The 15,828-nt window shown below is 59.8% G+C and overlaps 1 protein-coding gene across 1 annotated transcript in view; it reads left to right on the top strand.

Moving 5' to 3' along the window:
• Positions 1–326: 326 nt before the first annotated feature.
• The window catches only part of CIC (capicua transcriptional repressor), a 27,667-nt gene continuing 12,165 nt past the window's right edge, over positions 327–15,828 (top strand). The window contains exons 1-2 of the mRNA XM_011982871.1: positions 327–383; positions 3,577–6,380. Of these exons, the coding sequence (XP_011838261.1) occupies positions 3,587–6,380 (2,794 nt within the window). The 5' untranslated portion in view covers positions 327–383; positions 3,577–3,586. The remainder of the gene's footprint in view (positions 384–3,576; positions 6,381–15,828) is intronic.

Here is a 15,828-nt window from a genome sequence, read left to right as displayed (position 1 = left end):
GCAGCGCGCGACACCCCACAAGCGCGCGTTCTCTCCCCTCCCGGTGGCAACAGTGCTTTCCGCGGGGCCGCGCCAGACTTTTCGAGACCGTCGATTGGTCGTAGTCCCGGCCACCCGGCAGCCAATCAAGAAGGGGAAAGGTGACATCACTGGTTCGCCTCCCCTCCCCCAACCCAAACTTCCCTACTCTGTCTACCGGCAGCAACAACCACATGGGGGAGGGGTAAGAGAGTAGAGCCGGTGAGGTCATTGCACCGCCCCGGGAGCTGCTGATTGGCTGCTGGGCTCGCGGGTGGCGGTTGGCTGCTCCTTGCACCTCCCCCTCTTGCCGCTACCGCTGCCACTGAGAGGAGCCACCGGCGACGCCAGAGCCAGGAATACGGGTGAGTCGGGGCCCTGGGTCTAAGACACTCCTGGCGTCCAGTGAGACTCACGATGAACTGCCCTTTTCGACTTTTTCTCCTCGCCGGGGTTCTTTGGTGCTCCAGGCACTCTGTCACATGGGAGTTGTAGTCTGCCTTGTACTGTCGGCTATGGGCCGAAGACGTGAGAAGACTACGATTCCCAGCAGGAATTGCGACTAGTCGGTCAACAAACGTTCGGGCCACGCCTTCTACGTCCACTCATTGGACAACCTGTCCCTTAGCCCCTCCTTCTTTCATTTCATTGGTTACTGTCCCTCACAGAGGTTGGGTTCCGGCCTAGGCTGCATGGCGACTGGGTACTGTATTTGTCTTTTGGAACTAAGACGGCCTGCAATTGGATACAGCTGGTGCCCTTCACTTGTTGTAGGGTAGGGCCCTAGGCAGATGAGGCGGTCGTAGGCTCAGGTTGGTGTCGGTCCCGGAGGGAGGCCGGTCTTGGACTTTGGCCCCGCCCCTTAGCGCTGCCGGATGGGCCCGATTGGTCCCCGCGAACGTCGCTCGTAGTCGAGAGGCGGAGCCGACCAGGCTGCGGATATCTATTGGTCTAGGCTGGCGCCGGTCAGCGGGGTTGTGATCGCTGATTGGCTGGCTGCTCCAGCTGTTGCAGGTCCATTCACCATTTTGTGTGTTGGAGTAAAAAAAAAAGGGAGAATCGAGAGGGAGAGCCGGAGGGGGGGCGGGGAGGGACCGGACCGGACCGAGCCGGAGCCACGGCCCCCCGCCCCGAAACCCCGCCGAGCCCAAGGTGAGGGGCGGGGCCAGGGCTGACACGGGAAAGGGGGGTCCGGGGGGCTGGGGGCCTAGAGGGGACAGGTGGCAGGGACGGGGAGGGGGTACAGGGGGAAAGGGGTGGGCGGAATGGTGGGAAGGGAGGAGGGAGTGGAGGAAGTGGTGGGGGTTTGACAGAAAAGGGGTAATTGGGGGAGGGGGTGGTGGGCAAAGAAGGGTAACAGGAATGGAGGGGTGACAGGACTAGATCAGGGTGACAGGGAGAGGGAGGGGACAGAGTTGGAGAGTGTGATAAGGAGAGGTGATGGGGAGAGAAGGTGACAGGTCCGGAGATGGCTGACAGGAGAGTGACTGGGAGGAATAGGTGACAGAGATAAATGGGGGTGACAAGGAGGGGGTGACAGGAGGGGGTCTAGGGCATGCTAACAGAGAGGTAGAGATAGAGGTGGTGACAGGATGGGAGAGAGAGTGGCAGAGAAGCTGGTGCCAGGAGGGCTAATAGAAACAGAGGGTATGAGACCCCAAAGAGCCGGGGCCTGGGCTGGCCTGGGTTCCGGGAGTTACTACTCAAATCTAAGGAAGGTGAGGGCCCCCGGGGCTTGGGTGGGAGTTATTCAGAGGGGCTGGACAGGAAGAGAGTAGGCCCTAAGGGAAAGAAAGCAGCTCTGGGGTGAAGAGAGGCTGGGCCAGGCAGCAAGGTCTAGGGGGTACAGGCGGCATAGTTGTAGGCCCTGGGTGGGGTATCCAAAGGTTTGTGTTTGGAAAAAACCGGGGCCAGATCTCAGTCCCCAATATGGTAGTCTAGTGCGTCAGTGGGTAGTAAGTGGTAATGGCTACCCAACTTCTGGGCACTTGGGTGCCAGCCCTGGGGTGCCCTCCAGGCTCTGCCTGTGAGGACCCCAGGACTGGCCCGAGAAAGGGCAGGCCTGGGACTCCAGGCTCCACAGGAGGAGCAGGCCCCTAGTGAGAGAGCATGAGGTCAAGGGTCCCCCAGTAGCTGGAAGACTGAGTTGGGGTTGCCCCTCATTGTGTTTGGCTTATGGTCCTGGGTCCCCCAACCCTCCTAGAGGCCTCCGTTTTGGTCTCTCAGGTTCTCTTAGTCACTTCAGAGTAAAGTTTTTTCCCCTTGTCTTTTCTCAGGGCAGCTCGAAAGGGGGCGGGCAGTAATGACTGTTCAGGAAGTGGGTGAGGTTGGCCTGTTGGGCTTGTCCTGCTTTCTTTGACCTTATCCCACTTATCCCCACTTGGAGTTGGAGGGCATATTTGGGGACTTGCGGGGGGCTGGCCGACTCAACCACCCTGCCAGAGCCAGCCCAGCCAGGGCGGGGATGCATGCAGGCAAGAAGAAAGGGGCTGGGCTTGCGGGTATCACGCTGGGTGCTGTGGGGGGAGGAGCAGGCTCCCATCCAGTGGGACAGAGAAACCCTGGGGTGTAGCTCTGTGTCCCACTGTGTGATGACGTGTGCGTGCTTCTGTGCGTGTGTGTGCGTGTGTGTGTGTTTGTGCGCGTGCGTGTGCTCATGCACGGCCCCGTGGCAGTGCTGGGTATGAGCTCTTGCCCCAGACATGCCCCTGCCTGCTCCCTGCCAGGATCTGGGGAGATGGCTGTACCTGGCAGCCCTGGGGTGCAGAACAGAGTGGGCAGCCGTCCCTCGGGACTCTCAGCTGCCCACTTCTTCCCACAATGCCTGGCCATGCCAGGCCGCCCAGAGTGGCAGAGGGAGGGTGGGGGGCGGAGAGAGGCTCATATCACAGCCCAGTTACCTCCCTTTCTGTGACTTGGTGCTTGTGCATGTGTGTGTGTCTGAGTGCATGTACTGTCTGCATGGCGACAGTGAGAGTAAATGTGCTCTCTGGATCATGTGACAGGCAGCACACTGAAATGGTCAGGAGCACGGACTCTGGAGCCAGAGAGCTTGGGTTCAGACCCTAGCGCTACTGTTTCCCACCTGGATGATCTTGGACAAGTTGCCTCATCTTTCTGTGGCTCGGTTTCCTCAGGTGTGAAATGAGGCCGATAGTAGCACCTACTTTTAGGGCTATTGTGAGGATGAAACGGGTTAATAAGGCAAGCTTAGCATGGAGTTCAGGACCCAGGGAGTGCTCCATAGGTGTGAACTGTTAGTGCTTCTGATGTCCCCTTGGGGCGTTCAGAGCATGTGCTCTGTGTCCTCTGCAGAGCCAGCAGGTGTCTGTGAATGTTCCCCAAGGAGCCAGAGTGTGTATACTCAGGGGACTCGGGTGCTCGCCTGTGCCTGGTGCTGACTGGGGTATCACATGAGTTGAGGGCAGCCAGTGAGGAGGCCTTGGGGATGGAATGGAGACAGTAGACTCAGCAAATGGGAAATCTTAGGGTACATTGGCTCTGGGGGCGGTTCCTGAGTTGTTCCACATAATCCCTGTCTGCTCTCCCACCCTGCAGGTGAAGAAAAATGAAGCCAATGAAGAAGGCATGCACTGGCCTTTCAGGTCCTGGCAGTGGCAGCAAGTCTCCCCCAGCTACCAGGGCCAAGGCTCTGAGGCGGCGAGGGGCTGGGGAGGGTGACAAGCCAGAGGAGGAGGACGACGAGGCACAGCAGCCGCAACCGCAGCCTGGGCCCGAAGAGGCTGAGGAAGGGGAGGAAGAGGAGGCTGAGCGGGGCCCTGGGGCTGAAGGTCCTCCATTGGAGCTGCACCCTGGCGACCCGGCTCCAGGCCCGGCTGAGGACCCCAAAGGGGATGGGGAGGCAGGCCGCTGGGAGCCCTCACTCAGCCGCAAGACGGCCACGTTCAAGTCTCGAGCGCCCAAGAAGAAGTATGTAGAGGAGCACGGAGCTGGCAGCAGTGGGGTGGCTGGGGCCCCTGAAGAGCGGGTGCGGACCCCTGAGGAGGCCAGTGGCCTGGGGGTGCCTCCACGGCCACCCGCCTCCACTCGCTCCTCCTCCACTGACACAGCCAGTGAGCACTCGGCAGACCTGGAGGATGAGCCGGCTGAGCCTTGTGGTCCAGGCCCCTGGCCCCCCGGCAGCACCAGTGGCAGCTATGACCTGCGGCAGCTGCGGTCCCAGCGGGTGCTGGCCCGGCGTGGTGACGGCCTCTTTCTGCCGGCTGTGGTGCGCCAGGTGCGCCGAAGCCAGGACCTGGGTGTGCAGTTCCCTGGTGACCGAGCCCTGACTTTCTACGAGGGGGTGCCAGGTGCTGGTGTGGATGTAGTTTTGGATGCCACACCCCCACCAGGTGCCCTGGTGGTGGGCACGGCTGTCTGTACCTGTGTGGAGCCCGGCGTGGCTGCCTACCGGGAAGGTGTGGTGGTGGAGGTGGCCACCAAGCCAGCTGCCTACAAGGTCCGTCTCAGCCCTGGCCCCAGCTCCCAGCCAGGCCCACCAGGCAGCCTCCCGCAGCCCCCACAGCCACTGCACCGTGAGCCGGAGGAGGCCGTGTGGGTGGCCCGCTCCAGCCTACGCCTGCTGCGCCCCCCCTGGGAACCTGAGGCCATGCTGAGGAAGCCCCCGACAGGCCCCGAGGAAGAGCACGTGGAGCCTGGGGCCACCTTGCCACCCTGCCCTGCTGCCCTGGACCCCAAACAGCCCGAGGACGCTGAGGTCTCTAAGATCAGCTTTGGTGGCAACCTGGGTACTCACTGTGAGGAGGGTGAGGAGAAGCACCCTCCAGCGCTGGGTACCCCCGCCCTGCTCCCACTGCCCCCACCCCAGCTCCTGTCACCGCCACCCAAGTCTCCAGCCTTTGTGGGCCCTGGCCGCCCTGGCGAGCAGCCCTCGCCCTGCCAGGAGGGGAGCCAGGGTGGCAGCCGCAGCAGCAGTGTGGCCTCCCTGGAAAAGGGGACCGCACCGGCAGCCCGGGCCCGCACGCCACTGACAGCGGCCCAGCAGAAGTACAAGAAGGGTGATGTGGTCTGCACACCCAGCGGAATACGAAAGAAGTTCAACGGCAAGCAGTGGCGCCGGCTGTGCTCGCGAGATGGCTGCATGAAGGAGTCACAGCGGCGAGGCTACTGCTCACGTCACCTGTCCATGCGAACCAAAGAGATGGAGGGCCTGGCAGACAGTGGACCTGGGGGGGCGGGCCGGCCTGCGGCCGTGGCAGCCCGTGAGGGCAGCACGGAGTTTGACTGGGGTGATGAGACGTCGAGGGACAGTGAGGCCAGCAGTGTGGCGGCTCGTGGAGACTCACGGCCACGCCTGGTGGCCCCTGCTGACTTGTCACGCTTTGAGTTCGACGAGTGTGAGGCGGCCGTGATGCTGGTGTCGCTGGGCAGCTCGCGCTCAGGCACGCCCTCCTTCTCACCCGTCTCCACGCAATCGCCCTTCTCGCCAGCCCCGTCACCCTCACCCTCACCACTCTTCGGTTTCCGCCCTGCCAACTTCAGCCCCATCAATGCCTCGCCAGTCATCCAGCGCACTGCAGTCCGCAGTCGCCACCTGAGCGCCAGCACCCCTAAGGCAGGCGTGCTGACGCCGCCAGACCTGGGCCCCCACCCACCGCCACCTGCCCCCCGAGAGCGCCACTCCTCTGGAATCCTACCCACCTTCCAGACCAACCTGACCTTCACCGTGCCCATCAGCCCTGGGCGACGGAAGACAGAGCTGTTGCCGCACCCAGGGGCCTTGGGGGCCCCTGGCGCAGGGGGTGGAGGAGCCGCCCCAGACTTTCCCAAGAGTGACAGCTTAGACTCTGGTGTGGACTCGGTGTCCCACACATCTACACCCTCCACGCCAGCTGGCTTCCGGGCCGTGTCCCCTGCTGTGCCCTTCTCTCGCTCCCGCCAGCCCTCACCATTGCTGCTGTTGCCCCCGCCTGCCGGCCTGACCTCGGATCCGGGGCCCTCTGTGCGCAGGGTGCCTGCCGTGCAGCGGGACTCACCTGTCATTGTTCGCAACCCTGATGTGCCACTGCCCTCCAAATTCCCTGGGGAGGTGGGCACTGCTGGTGAGGTGCGGGCTGGGGGACCTGGGCGGGGCTGCCGTGAGACCCCGGTGCCCACTGGGGTGGCCAGTGGGAAGCCTGGCCTGCCCCCACCTCTGCCAGCCCCCGTGCCCATCACTGTGCCTCCAGCTGCACCAACTGCCGTGGCCCAGCCGATGCCCACCTTTGGCCTGGCTTCTTCACCCTTTCAACCTGTGGCCTTCCACCCCTCACCTGCTGCCCTGTTGCCCGTTTTGGTGCCCAGCAGCTACACCAGCCACCCTGCCCCCAAGAAGGAAGTCATCATGGGCCGGCCTGGAACAGGTAAGAAGTGGAAGTGGATGGGCTGTGCCAAGCTCATCTCTTAGAGGGCCTCTTGCAAGCTGAACTCTCGAGAGGTGAGCTCCTCACCTTGGGAGGGCTTCAAGGGGAGGCCGGCCTCCTCTCTGCACAGATGTTGCAGTGGGAATTCACAGGTCAGGAATGGAATGGACTTTTAAGGCTCAAGGCACCGTTTCCAGAGGCCTCCTGTCAGAGATTCTGGTCTCGAGAGGTCTATCAGTCAGCAAACCTTTATTGAGTGCGGACTGAGTCAGGTCTCCATGGAGCTGATGGGATAACAGAGAATGATAGTTGTGGCAACAGCTTCCATGTCTTGGGGGACCGGGTGAGGGCACTGCCATGGTAAGCACTGTATGTAGGTGAGCTTGCCAAATTTTCATATCCACCTCCTAGAGCGCTTACCATGTACCCCCGTTCTAAACCCTTTTCAAATATTAGCTCATTTTATCTTCACAACCACCCTAACAGGAGAGTGCTATGATTATGCTTGTTTAGAGGAAACTAAGGCCAGGGTCATAACTTGCCCAGGGTTACATGGCTAGTAAATCCTGCAGCAGCCCTCAAACCCAGGCAGGCTGGCCCGTGACCATGTGGCCATAGTGCTGGATTACAGATGGGCAGACGGAGTCTCTAACAGGTCCTTCCCAGGAGGTGGCAGGACCAGGACTGGAGCCGTCATCTTTACCACTGTGTCCAATAAACATCACAGGCACAGTCAGTGCCGTGGAAGGGAGCCGGGGGGTGTGCTGGGCACTCCTCCAGGTGTGAATCTAGCCTGGCTGCCCTGAGGACAGGGCGTGTAATTCAGGAGTTGAAGGATGAGTGGGAACCAGCAACCGTGGGGCAGAAGAGCCTCCTGGGAGGAGGGTGACGGGACAGCGCCGAGGCTGGAAGGAGCACAGCCTGGGAGGGGAAGATGGAAGGCCACGGTGGCTGGAGAGCTGAGGCTGGGGGTGGAAGAGTGCCATTTTTGAGATGATGCTGGACAGCCAGGGACCAAGGCCAGGCTGGGCCTTGTAGGAGCAACACAGAGAGGGTGACAGACCTGTCAGAAGCTCCTTCCTAGCATTTCTTTCTTTCTTGTTTATGTATGTATGTATTTATTTATTTTTATAGAGATGGGGTCTCACTATGTTGCCCAGGCTGGTCTTGAATTCCTGGGCTCAAGCAATCCAGTCTTGGCCTCCCAAAATGCTGGGATTCCAGGTGTGAGCCACTGCACCTGGCCTTATTTATTTTTATTTATTTATTAATCTACTGTTGATTCAGGGCCTGGCCCTGTGCTGTGCCTGGCCCTGTGCTGGATGGTGTTGAGGACACAGTCCTATTTACACAGGGTTCATGGCCTCTGGAAAAGATAGACCCCTCCCTAGACAGTAACAGTCTGGGGTGGTCAGAGATGGGGTGGAGGAAGCCCAGGAGGCCGTGGGAGCCCAGAGAAGATGCCTTCCAGTCTGAGAAGTCAGGGAAGGCTTCTTGGAAGAAGGGCCAGGTGCCTATGAACTGAGACCTGAAGGGTGTGCAGATGTGAGCCCGGCTAGGTAGGCAGGAAGGACCTTCAGGCAGAGGAAAGAGTTTGTGCAAAGGCCTTAAGGCAAAAGCAGGTATTTGTAAGATGTTGAATCTGCAAAGTCAAAGGCTCTAGATGGCGAGTGAGTGTTGGGGATATGTGGCTGGATTGGTGAGCAAGGGTCAGATCAGAGAGGACCCTTAAGTAAGATCATTATGAAATGTATCCTGAGGGTACTAGGGAGCCATGGAAGGGTTTGAGCAGATTCAACCACTGCTGCACCATGGAGGGTGTGTTTGAGTCTCTGAGGCCAGAGGCAGGGAGACCAGGGAGGAAAGAGGCTGGGTGTGGATGTGGGTAGGAGCCACTGTGGCTTGGGCTAGGGCAGGAGCCCTTTCAGGAAGGAACACTGGCCTGGCCCTGCCCTTATGGGGTTCCAGCCCAGGCCAGTCCCTAGGGACAGGGCACAGGGACATGGGCTATGCCTGCCCCTCATGCTCATATACAGAACTGAGGTTGTGAGCCGTGTGTTTCACCCTGACGCCAACATTTTTTACGTTTGTTGTTATAGGTGATAGGAACAAAATTTTACAGCAGGGGTTTCTGTCCTTTGGCAATGAAGAAACTAAATCAGAGGGTCTGTAACCACTCCCCTACCCTTCACCCCTCCATGTGCCCACAGCCCCCAACATGGCTCCTACAGTATTGTTTCATGTGGCCACTCCTGCTGTGGAGTGGGGAGGGATGGCGCTGGTGCAGGGGATGCTGAGGCTTACCAGAGTAGGCCCAGCAGGGCTCTTGTTACCATTTTCCAGATGAGGAAAAGTGAGGCCCTGACAAAAGGAGAGTCTTGATTGAGGCCAGCCAGCCAGTGAGGGGCAGGATGAGGGCCTTGAGCCATCTCCCAGCCTCCAGACTGTGGGACTCTCACTACCAAAAGTGGCAGTAATAATAACTCACCGAGCAGCACAGGTGATACACGTGCCTGGCACACTTCAGTGAGTCCTGCTGAGCCTTTACTCCCTGAATCCTCACAATGCCCCAGGCTGGTACCATGATTACTAGTTCCACTGGACAGAGGAGGAAACTGTAGCCTGAGAGGCTAAGTGACTTGCCCGGTGTCCCTCAGCTAGGAAAAGAGAGAGCCAGGATTTTTTTTTTTTTTTTTTTGAGACAGAGTTTCCCTCTGTCGCTGAGGCTGGAGTCCAGTGGCGCGATCTCGGCTCACTGCAAGCTCCGCCTCCCAGGTTCACGCCATTCTCCTGCCTCAGCCTCCCAAGTAGCTGGGACTGCAGGCACCTGCCACCACGTCTGGCTAATTTTTTTTTGCATTTTTAGTAGAGACGGGGTTTCACCGTGTTAGCCAGGATGGTCTCGATCTCCTGACCTGGTGATCTGCCTGCCTCAGCCTCCCAAAGTGCTGGGATTACAGGCGTAAGCCAGACAGCCAGGATTTTGAGACAGAGTCTGGCTCTGTTGCCCAGGCTGCAGTGCAATAGTGCAATCTTGGCTCACTGCAACTTCCTCCTCCTGGATTCAAGCAATTCTCCCGCCTCAGCCTCCCGAGTAGCTGGGATTACAGGAGTGCGCCACCACGCCCGGCTAATTTTTGTATTTTTAGTAGAGCTGAGGTTTCACCATGTTGGCCAGGACCAACCATGTTGGTCAGGAGTCTTGAACTCCTGACCTCAGGTGATCCTTCCACCTTGGCCTCCCAAAGTGCTGGGATTACAGGCGTGAGTCACCGCACCCAGCTGCCAAGAGCCAGGATTTGAAATCAGACTGTCTGGCTCCAGATCCCAGGCTCTCAAGCACTTTCAATAATAACAATGATAACAATAATACCTACTCTACTGTGCGAAGACTGTGTGCCTAACCCCGGGCTTGGGGCCATTTCATCAGCTCTGCCTGATGCTGTGAAGCAGATTGCCAGGCCTGTTGTCCAGGGGTAGACTGAGGATCAGAGAAGGGAGGCCCCTTGCTGGGGGCTACCTGGTCGTCATAACTTGTCCAGTGCCTGTCCTGGCAGTTCTGAGGAGCACCTCCCTAACAACACCCATGCTGAGGTATCCAGGCCGCCTTCAGGTTCCTGAACAGCCGGCCCTTTCATTCTTCTCCCAGAGGCCTCCCTAAGCCCTTGGGAGGTAGGCAGCTTGCAGCCTTCTCCCCACGGGGCCCAGATAGGGCAGACCATGTTCAGTGGTATAGTAAGGTTGCAGGCTTCGTCGCTTCTGCTGGCCCGTGCCAGGGTCTGACCCTCCATCAGAGGGCAGCAGGTGTGAGGGGGCGGCCCAGGGCAGCCTGCCTGCTCCTGCCCCCAGCCAGGCATTTGCTTCCGCTGGGGGACTTGCTGGGGCAGGCGGCTGGCATTCTCCACATTCTGCGCATGGCATGGCCAGCCAGCTGCCGTTGCCACCTCCCTCTGACTCTTCCCGCCTGCTCCCCAGGAGAGGGATCCCGCCCCAGGGCCTGCAGCCCCAGTCCAGGAGGCCAGATGTCTCAGCCCCATTCCTGGTATGGCCTCCCTCCCAGCTCCCAGCTTCCTGCCTGGCTTCCCCTTATTGACGGGCATTGCTTCTTGTCCTGGGCCCCTGTCTGGCAGTCTGGCTCTGTCTGTCTGTCTTATCCTTGGCTTGCTCTATCTCTGGTCTCTATTTCTAGGTCGATACGTGTGTCTCTTTCGGGACCTCTATCTGTCTGACTCTTCTTTGAGTCTGGGGACTCCCTATGTCTTCCTGGGTTTGTCTGTCTCTAGACTTCAGTCCTTGTCTGAGCTTTCAGCCCACCCTCCTTCTGTTTTGGCTGCCAGTCTTGGCATCCTGTGTCTCTGGGCCAGCCTTGGCTTCTCTTTGGCCCTCCCACTCCCACTCTTTGGATGGACTTGCTGCCCCCATGCCAGCCTCCCAGCCCCACCCTGTGCATATCAGGTGTTCTATTCTTTTAAGACAGTGGGCAGTTGCCAAGCACCAGGTCTCCTACTTCCTTCTTGGGGAGTGTTGGGAGGTTGTCCAGGCCGGGGAGTCCCCTCATGCTCTTTGACAAATTAACTGCCTACTACTGTCCCTGAAATCTGCTGAGAAGTGTTGAGATCCATCCTGCAGACCCATCCACCATCCAAACACCTGTTCCCAAGACAGGCAGGAAGGCAGGGGCTATATGGACCAAGCTAGGAGATCCGGCTGTGGGGGGCGGCAGGAAAGAAGCTTCTGTGCCCACCCACGTGCTAGAGGGCATGACCCAGGTCACCCTACCTCCCCCGCTACCCCTTGCCTTTCATTTGATGCCAGCTTCATTGAAACGAGTCTCAGATATAGTGCACCCCAATAGGTAGGGCCTCAGAGACCAGGCAGTACCCACCAACTATGCTTGGGAAGGTGGGGAAAAAGAGGGGCCAGAGAGGTTAAGCCTGGGTCTCCTGACTCCCCAGATCCAGGTACTGCCCACCATAATTTCCATTTTGTCTCAAACAGTGAACCCTATCTCCACCAGCAGGAGCCAGCTCCCTCCTCATCCCTCTGCCAGGCCCAGGGCTGAGCAGTCCTGGGGCAAGTGGGTGAGGAAGGCAGATGTGGATGCAGGCACAGGCAAGGATGAGCCTAGGGAGGTACTGAGTCTGGGGAAGCCAGGGGGCAGGGACAACTCTGGTTCATGGGGGCTGATAAGGGAGGATCAGGTAGGTTTCTCATTGGAGGTGACATTTGAGCTGAAGTATGAGGAATGAGATTTCAGAGTAGTCAAAGAAAGGAAAAGGCAATTCCACCTGAAGCAGCTGCATGAGCAAAGACCAGGAGGAGTGAAAGTGCATGAACTCCGAGTGGCTAGTTGAGGCTGGAGCTGACACCAGAGTCCAGGCTTAGCAGAAGGGTGCTGTGGACGACAGGCCCAGCCTGAATGCCAGGCTGAGAAGCTGGGACTCTACGCGGGCCAGTAAAGAGCCAAGAAGGCATTTAGAGCAGGGGAGAGAAAAGGTCGGATCTAGGTGTCAGAGACCCCTGGAGATCGCCCTGGAAAGGCAGGAGTTGGGAAGAAGATGGCTTGGAGAAGAGGAGGAGAGGAGGAGAGGAGGAAGAGCTTGTGAAGTTGCAGGAATGAGTCTTGGTGACTTTGTAGAAGAGACCCCAGCTCCACCAGCTTAGCAGCCCCCAGCACCTGGAACTGCGAGGCGTCAGGCTGCCTCCTGGCGGCAGGCCGCGGCGGGACAGCAGGCGCGCGCATGCGCGGCAGGGAGAGGGGGTAGGGGTTGGTACGTCCCGGAGCCCCCGGCGCCCGGGTATTAATGGCTCCATTAGTGGCCAGGAGGGAGGCGCATTAGCGGCGGCGACGGCGTCTGGCTCCCATTACCACCGGCGGCAGCGGCTGCACCGCAGGCGGCTGGACCCTAGCCCGCCGCGCCGCCTCCTCCACCCCCACCCTATCCCCTGTTCCCGCTCCCCACGAGGCACCAGGCAGGGAACTCCCGTCCCCTTTTTTCGGCGGAAAAGCTGATTGTTAAGCCAGATAGATTTGGGTTCAAATCCCGGCTGTGCCACCTCCCGGCTGCAAGATGCTGTCCCCCCACTGAGCCTGTTTCTTGTGAAGTAGTCGGGGAAACCAGGTGCTCTGGGGGTTGCGTAGACGCGGACTGGCACCCCTGCGAGGGCCGCGCCCAGCCCCCGCTGGCACCCAGGGGTGCTGGTTCCCGCGCGCCCCTGGGTGCAGGCCTGCTGTGTCGGTCCTCCGTCCTTCCCATTGGTTGCCGTCTCGCCCGCCGACCGCTGATTGGCCGAGGCCTGCTTCCCCGCCCCTGAGCGATTAACCCCTGCGCGGCCGCGTCCTTGGGCTGGGTGGGGGACCCTCCCTCCCACCGCAGACAGCTCGGGTGCCAGCTGGCCGGCGCCCCGCCGCGGCCCGCGTGGGTGTCAGGCCGGCCGGGCACCCGCCCGCCCTCCCTGCACAAAGCGGCTTTGTGGGGCCTGCCTGGGGTTGGCTAGGGGCCAGGCGGCGAGTGGAAAATCTCGTGAGCGCGGGGAGGGAAGGGGAACGCAGGGCGGCGCCCCCTCCTCTGCTCGGGCCTTGGCGCCTCCCTCAGCCCGCGCAGACCAACCCTCCCAGCCCCAGCGCCTGTACACCCCTTCCCCGCCCCCGCACCTTCCCTTCCCCAAACCCACGTCTCTCAACCCCCGACCCCCGCATCCCACCCATCTCCCAATCCTTGGGGACCATCCCCCACACACTCTCCCCTGTCTCTCTTTTCCTCCTGGTCCCCCTGCCTACCCCAGCCCCACTCACACTGACTCACCCCAGCGCTATTTTTAGCCCCCCATCCCTGCCGAGCCGCGCCAGCCCAATCCTGGGCTCGTTCCCCAGGCAACCCTGGCCGTCGCCGACGCCGCCCGGGGTGGGTGGGTGGGTGTGTATGTGGAAAGCGGGTGAGGGGAGCTGGGGACACCAGGGTGGTGAGCTGAGGCGGGGACCTGGGCCTGGAGAGCAGGGTGGGGAGCCGCAGGCGGCCGGCAGGGGTGCGGTGCCTAGCGGGCTCAATAAATGGGCCCCGTGAGTTTAGAGTGCGCCTCTGCCTGTCCCTCAGTCTGTCAGCATCCCTGGCTGCTCGCCCCAGGCCTCTGGGCAGGCCTCAGCCTGTACGGCCCGCCTGGGTGACTGTTGATGTCTTCGTCTGGGTTCCCTGTCCCCAGGCCTGGGTGTGGTGGCACAGTGGGGGCTGTTTAGGGGCAGTCCTTCTGTGGAGTTGGTTAGGGGTTGGTGCAGAGGGTGGCTGCCATCACAGTCCTGCTCAGTACCTTTTTCCAACTAGGGAGGCCCCTGTTAGGGTTGGGGATGGCAAGAGAGGGGGAGCTGTCTAGGGACAGGACCTGCTCCCTCCCCTCTGCTCCTAATCCACCCCCACCCAGGGTTCCTCCACCCTGAACAATAGAAGCTAAGTATAGGGCTGGCCCAGCGCCCAGGGCAGGGGGGCCCTTCCCGCCCGGATTCCCGCCCCTCCCTACCAGGCTAGGCCCCCACTTGGTTGTACCCTGCCCCGAAAGGGGCCTCTTCCCATCTCTCCTCCGTGGGCACTGTGTCTTCTACCAGATGTGCAACCCTCCCAGATGTGTGGGGCCCTCTTTCCCTCCTGTGCCATGCCTGGCTCTTTTTCTGAACCAACAGAAGTGGGGGATCTGGGGGGCAGAGCCCCTCTGAGCTCTGTCCTTGGGCTTTATTGCAGTAGGGAAGGGGTTAACTTGCCAGTAGGTGACTCACTCACCGGTGGAGAGAGGAGGGGGCAGTGGTGGGGGCAGTGGTGGGGAGATAGCGGGCCACATTGATTTCAGCCTCAATTCCTGCCTCACATTGCAGTCCCTGGGGCAGTGAGGTAATGGAGGGTCTGAGTCTGGGACTGCATAGGAAGGAGGGGGCAGTCACCTAATAGTCCCTCTGGTTGCCCCTCCAGGCTCACAGCCAAGTGTCTGGCCCTGCAGTCTCTGGAGGTCAGAGAGCTACAGACCTTCCCTTCCCTTTTGGGCTCAGGTTACCCAGTTTTTGCCCCCTCTCCATTCCTTCAGCTCTGTCAGTGGATGAGGCAGGTTGGGGAAAGAGCTCCTCTGCTCCTGTCGACCATCCAACCTGTGTAAGAGCCCAGTCTTCGTCCGTCTTAGCCTGTGCAACCTTTACCTGCCCAATTGTGCGACCCCAGTCCTGTGCCTTTACTGGGTATGGCCCCAGGGCCCCTCTTGCGTGATCCAGGGCCTTTGTGTCTCTGCCAGATGGGCTCTACATCCTTGCCTGTGTCTTCATGTGAGCCCCCTCACCTTTCTGTGGTCCACGTGGCTCTGTATCATTGTCTAACTATATTCCCCAGCCTCTGTTTGGAGTTCCCTCCCTGGGTCCACCCTGAGGTTAAGCCTTGAGTAATGGAAACAGCACTTGAGTTGGAGCTCTGGGCTGGTACATCTTGACTGCATGATCTTGCTACAGTTTATTCAATCTCTGAGGCTCGTTTTCTCACCTGAACAATGGGTGTAATAAAGCATACCTCCCTAGGTGGCTGTGAGGATTCAATGAACCAGATAATACACACAAGCTCCCAGCACACAGCAGCCCCAGTAAGTGTTAGTTTCCTTTCTTCCTGGCCCTTTTTTTCTGGGAGGAGTGGGGGTTAGTGGGTGGCTGGCAGAGTAGTGTGGTGGGGTCACCATGGTGTGCTCTGTGGTCCCCTGCATTATGCTGCTAGATAGAGGGTCCAGAGTGGCAGATGAGTGTCAGGGTGAGTGGCTGAATGATGGCGATGGCCACTGGGCTCTGTATACCTGATGGGCCCGGGTACTGAAGCAGGTAGCGCCCATTAGAGTAGGATTATATAGAGGGTGGGGTCGGTATGATGGTGTCTGCGAGAGCTGAGTGTGCACTGGGAATAGGAGGTGCTTTGTGAGTGCTAGGAAGGCTGTGTGTGTGATGGAGGAGTATGTGGTTGTGTGGGAGGGGTGTGGAGTGTGTAGTGGACAAGCAGGGCTATGCTGAGTTCCTCCTGTTTGACATGTTGTCTGTTTGCATGATTCATGTGGGCTGGTGGGGGTGTGATGAGGATGCGGGTTGGCAAGGCATGTGTGACAGGGCATGGATGAGATGGGTGATGAGAACAGGATGGGTGAATGCACGATGGTGGGTGGGGAGCGATGGACTGTGAGCGTGTGCGGTTCTACATCTGTGTGAGCAGGTGTGTGAGGTGTGACTTCGTGTGTCACAGTGTGGGTGTAAGACAGAGGGTATATGTGCCCGTGGGGTGTGTAGGAGATAAGGGGTGTGGCACGAAAGTGTGTGTGTGTATGTCTGTGAGGAGAGTGAGTGTGAGTAGGTGAGGGCTCAGGGATGCCTCGTCCAGCCCTACGCGCAGTTTGTCTGCCCAGCGGGGCCAGGCGCGCCCAAGCGGGTGTGCGGGAGGCGGGC

The sequence above is a fragment of the Mandrillus leucophaeus genome, unplaced genomic scaffold, assembly GCF_000951045.1.
Source record: "Mandrillus leucophaeus isolate KB7577 unplaced genomic scaffold, Mleu.le_1.0 Scaffold106, whole genome shotgun sequence".
NCBI classification, from domain to species: Eukaryota; Metazoa; Chordata; class Mammalia; order Primates; family Cercopithecidae; genus Mandrillus; species Mandrillus leucophaeus.
This window is presented reverse-complemented; position numbering and strand designations above follow the sequence as displayed.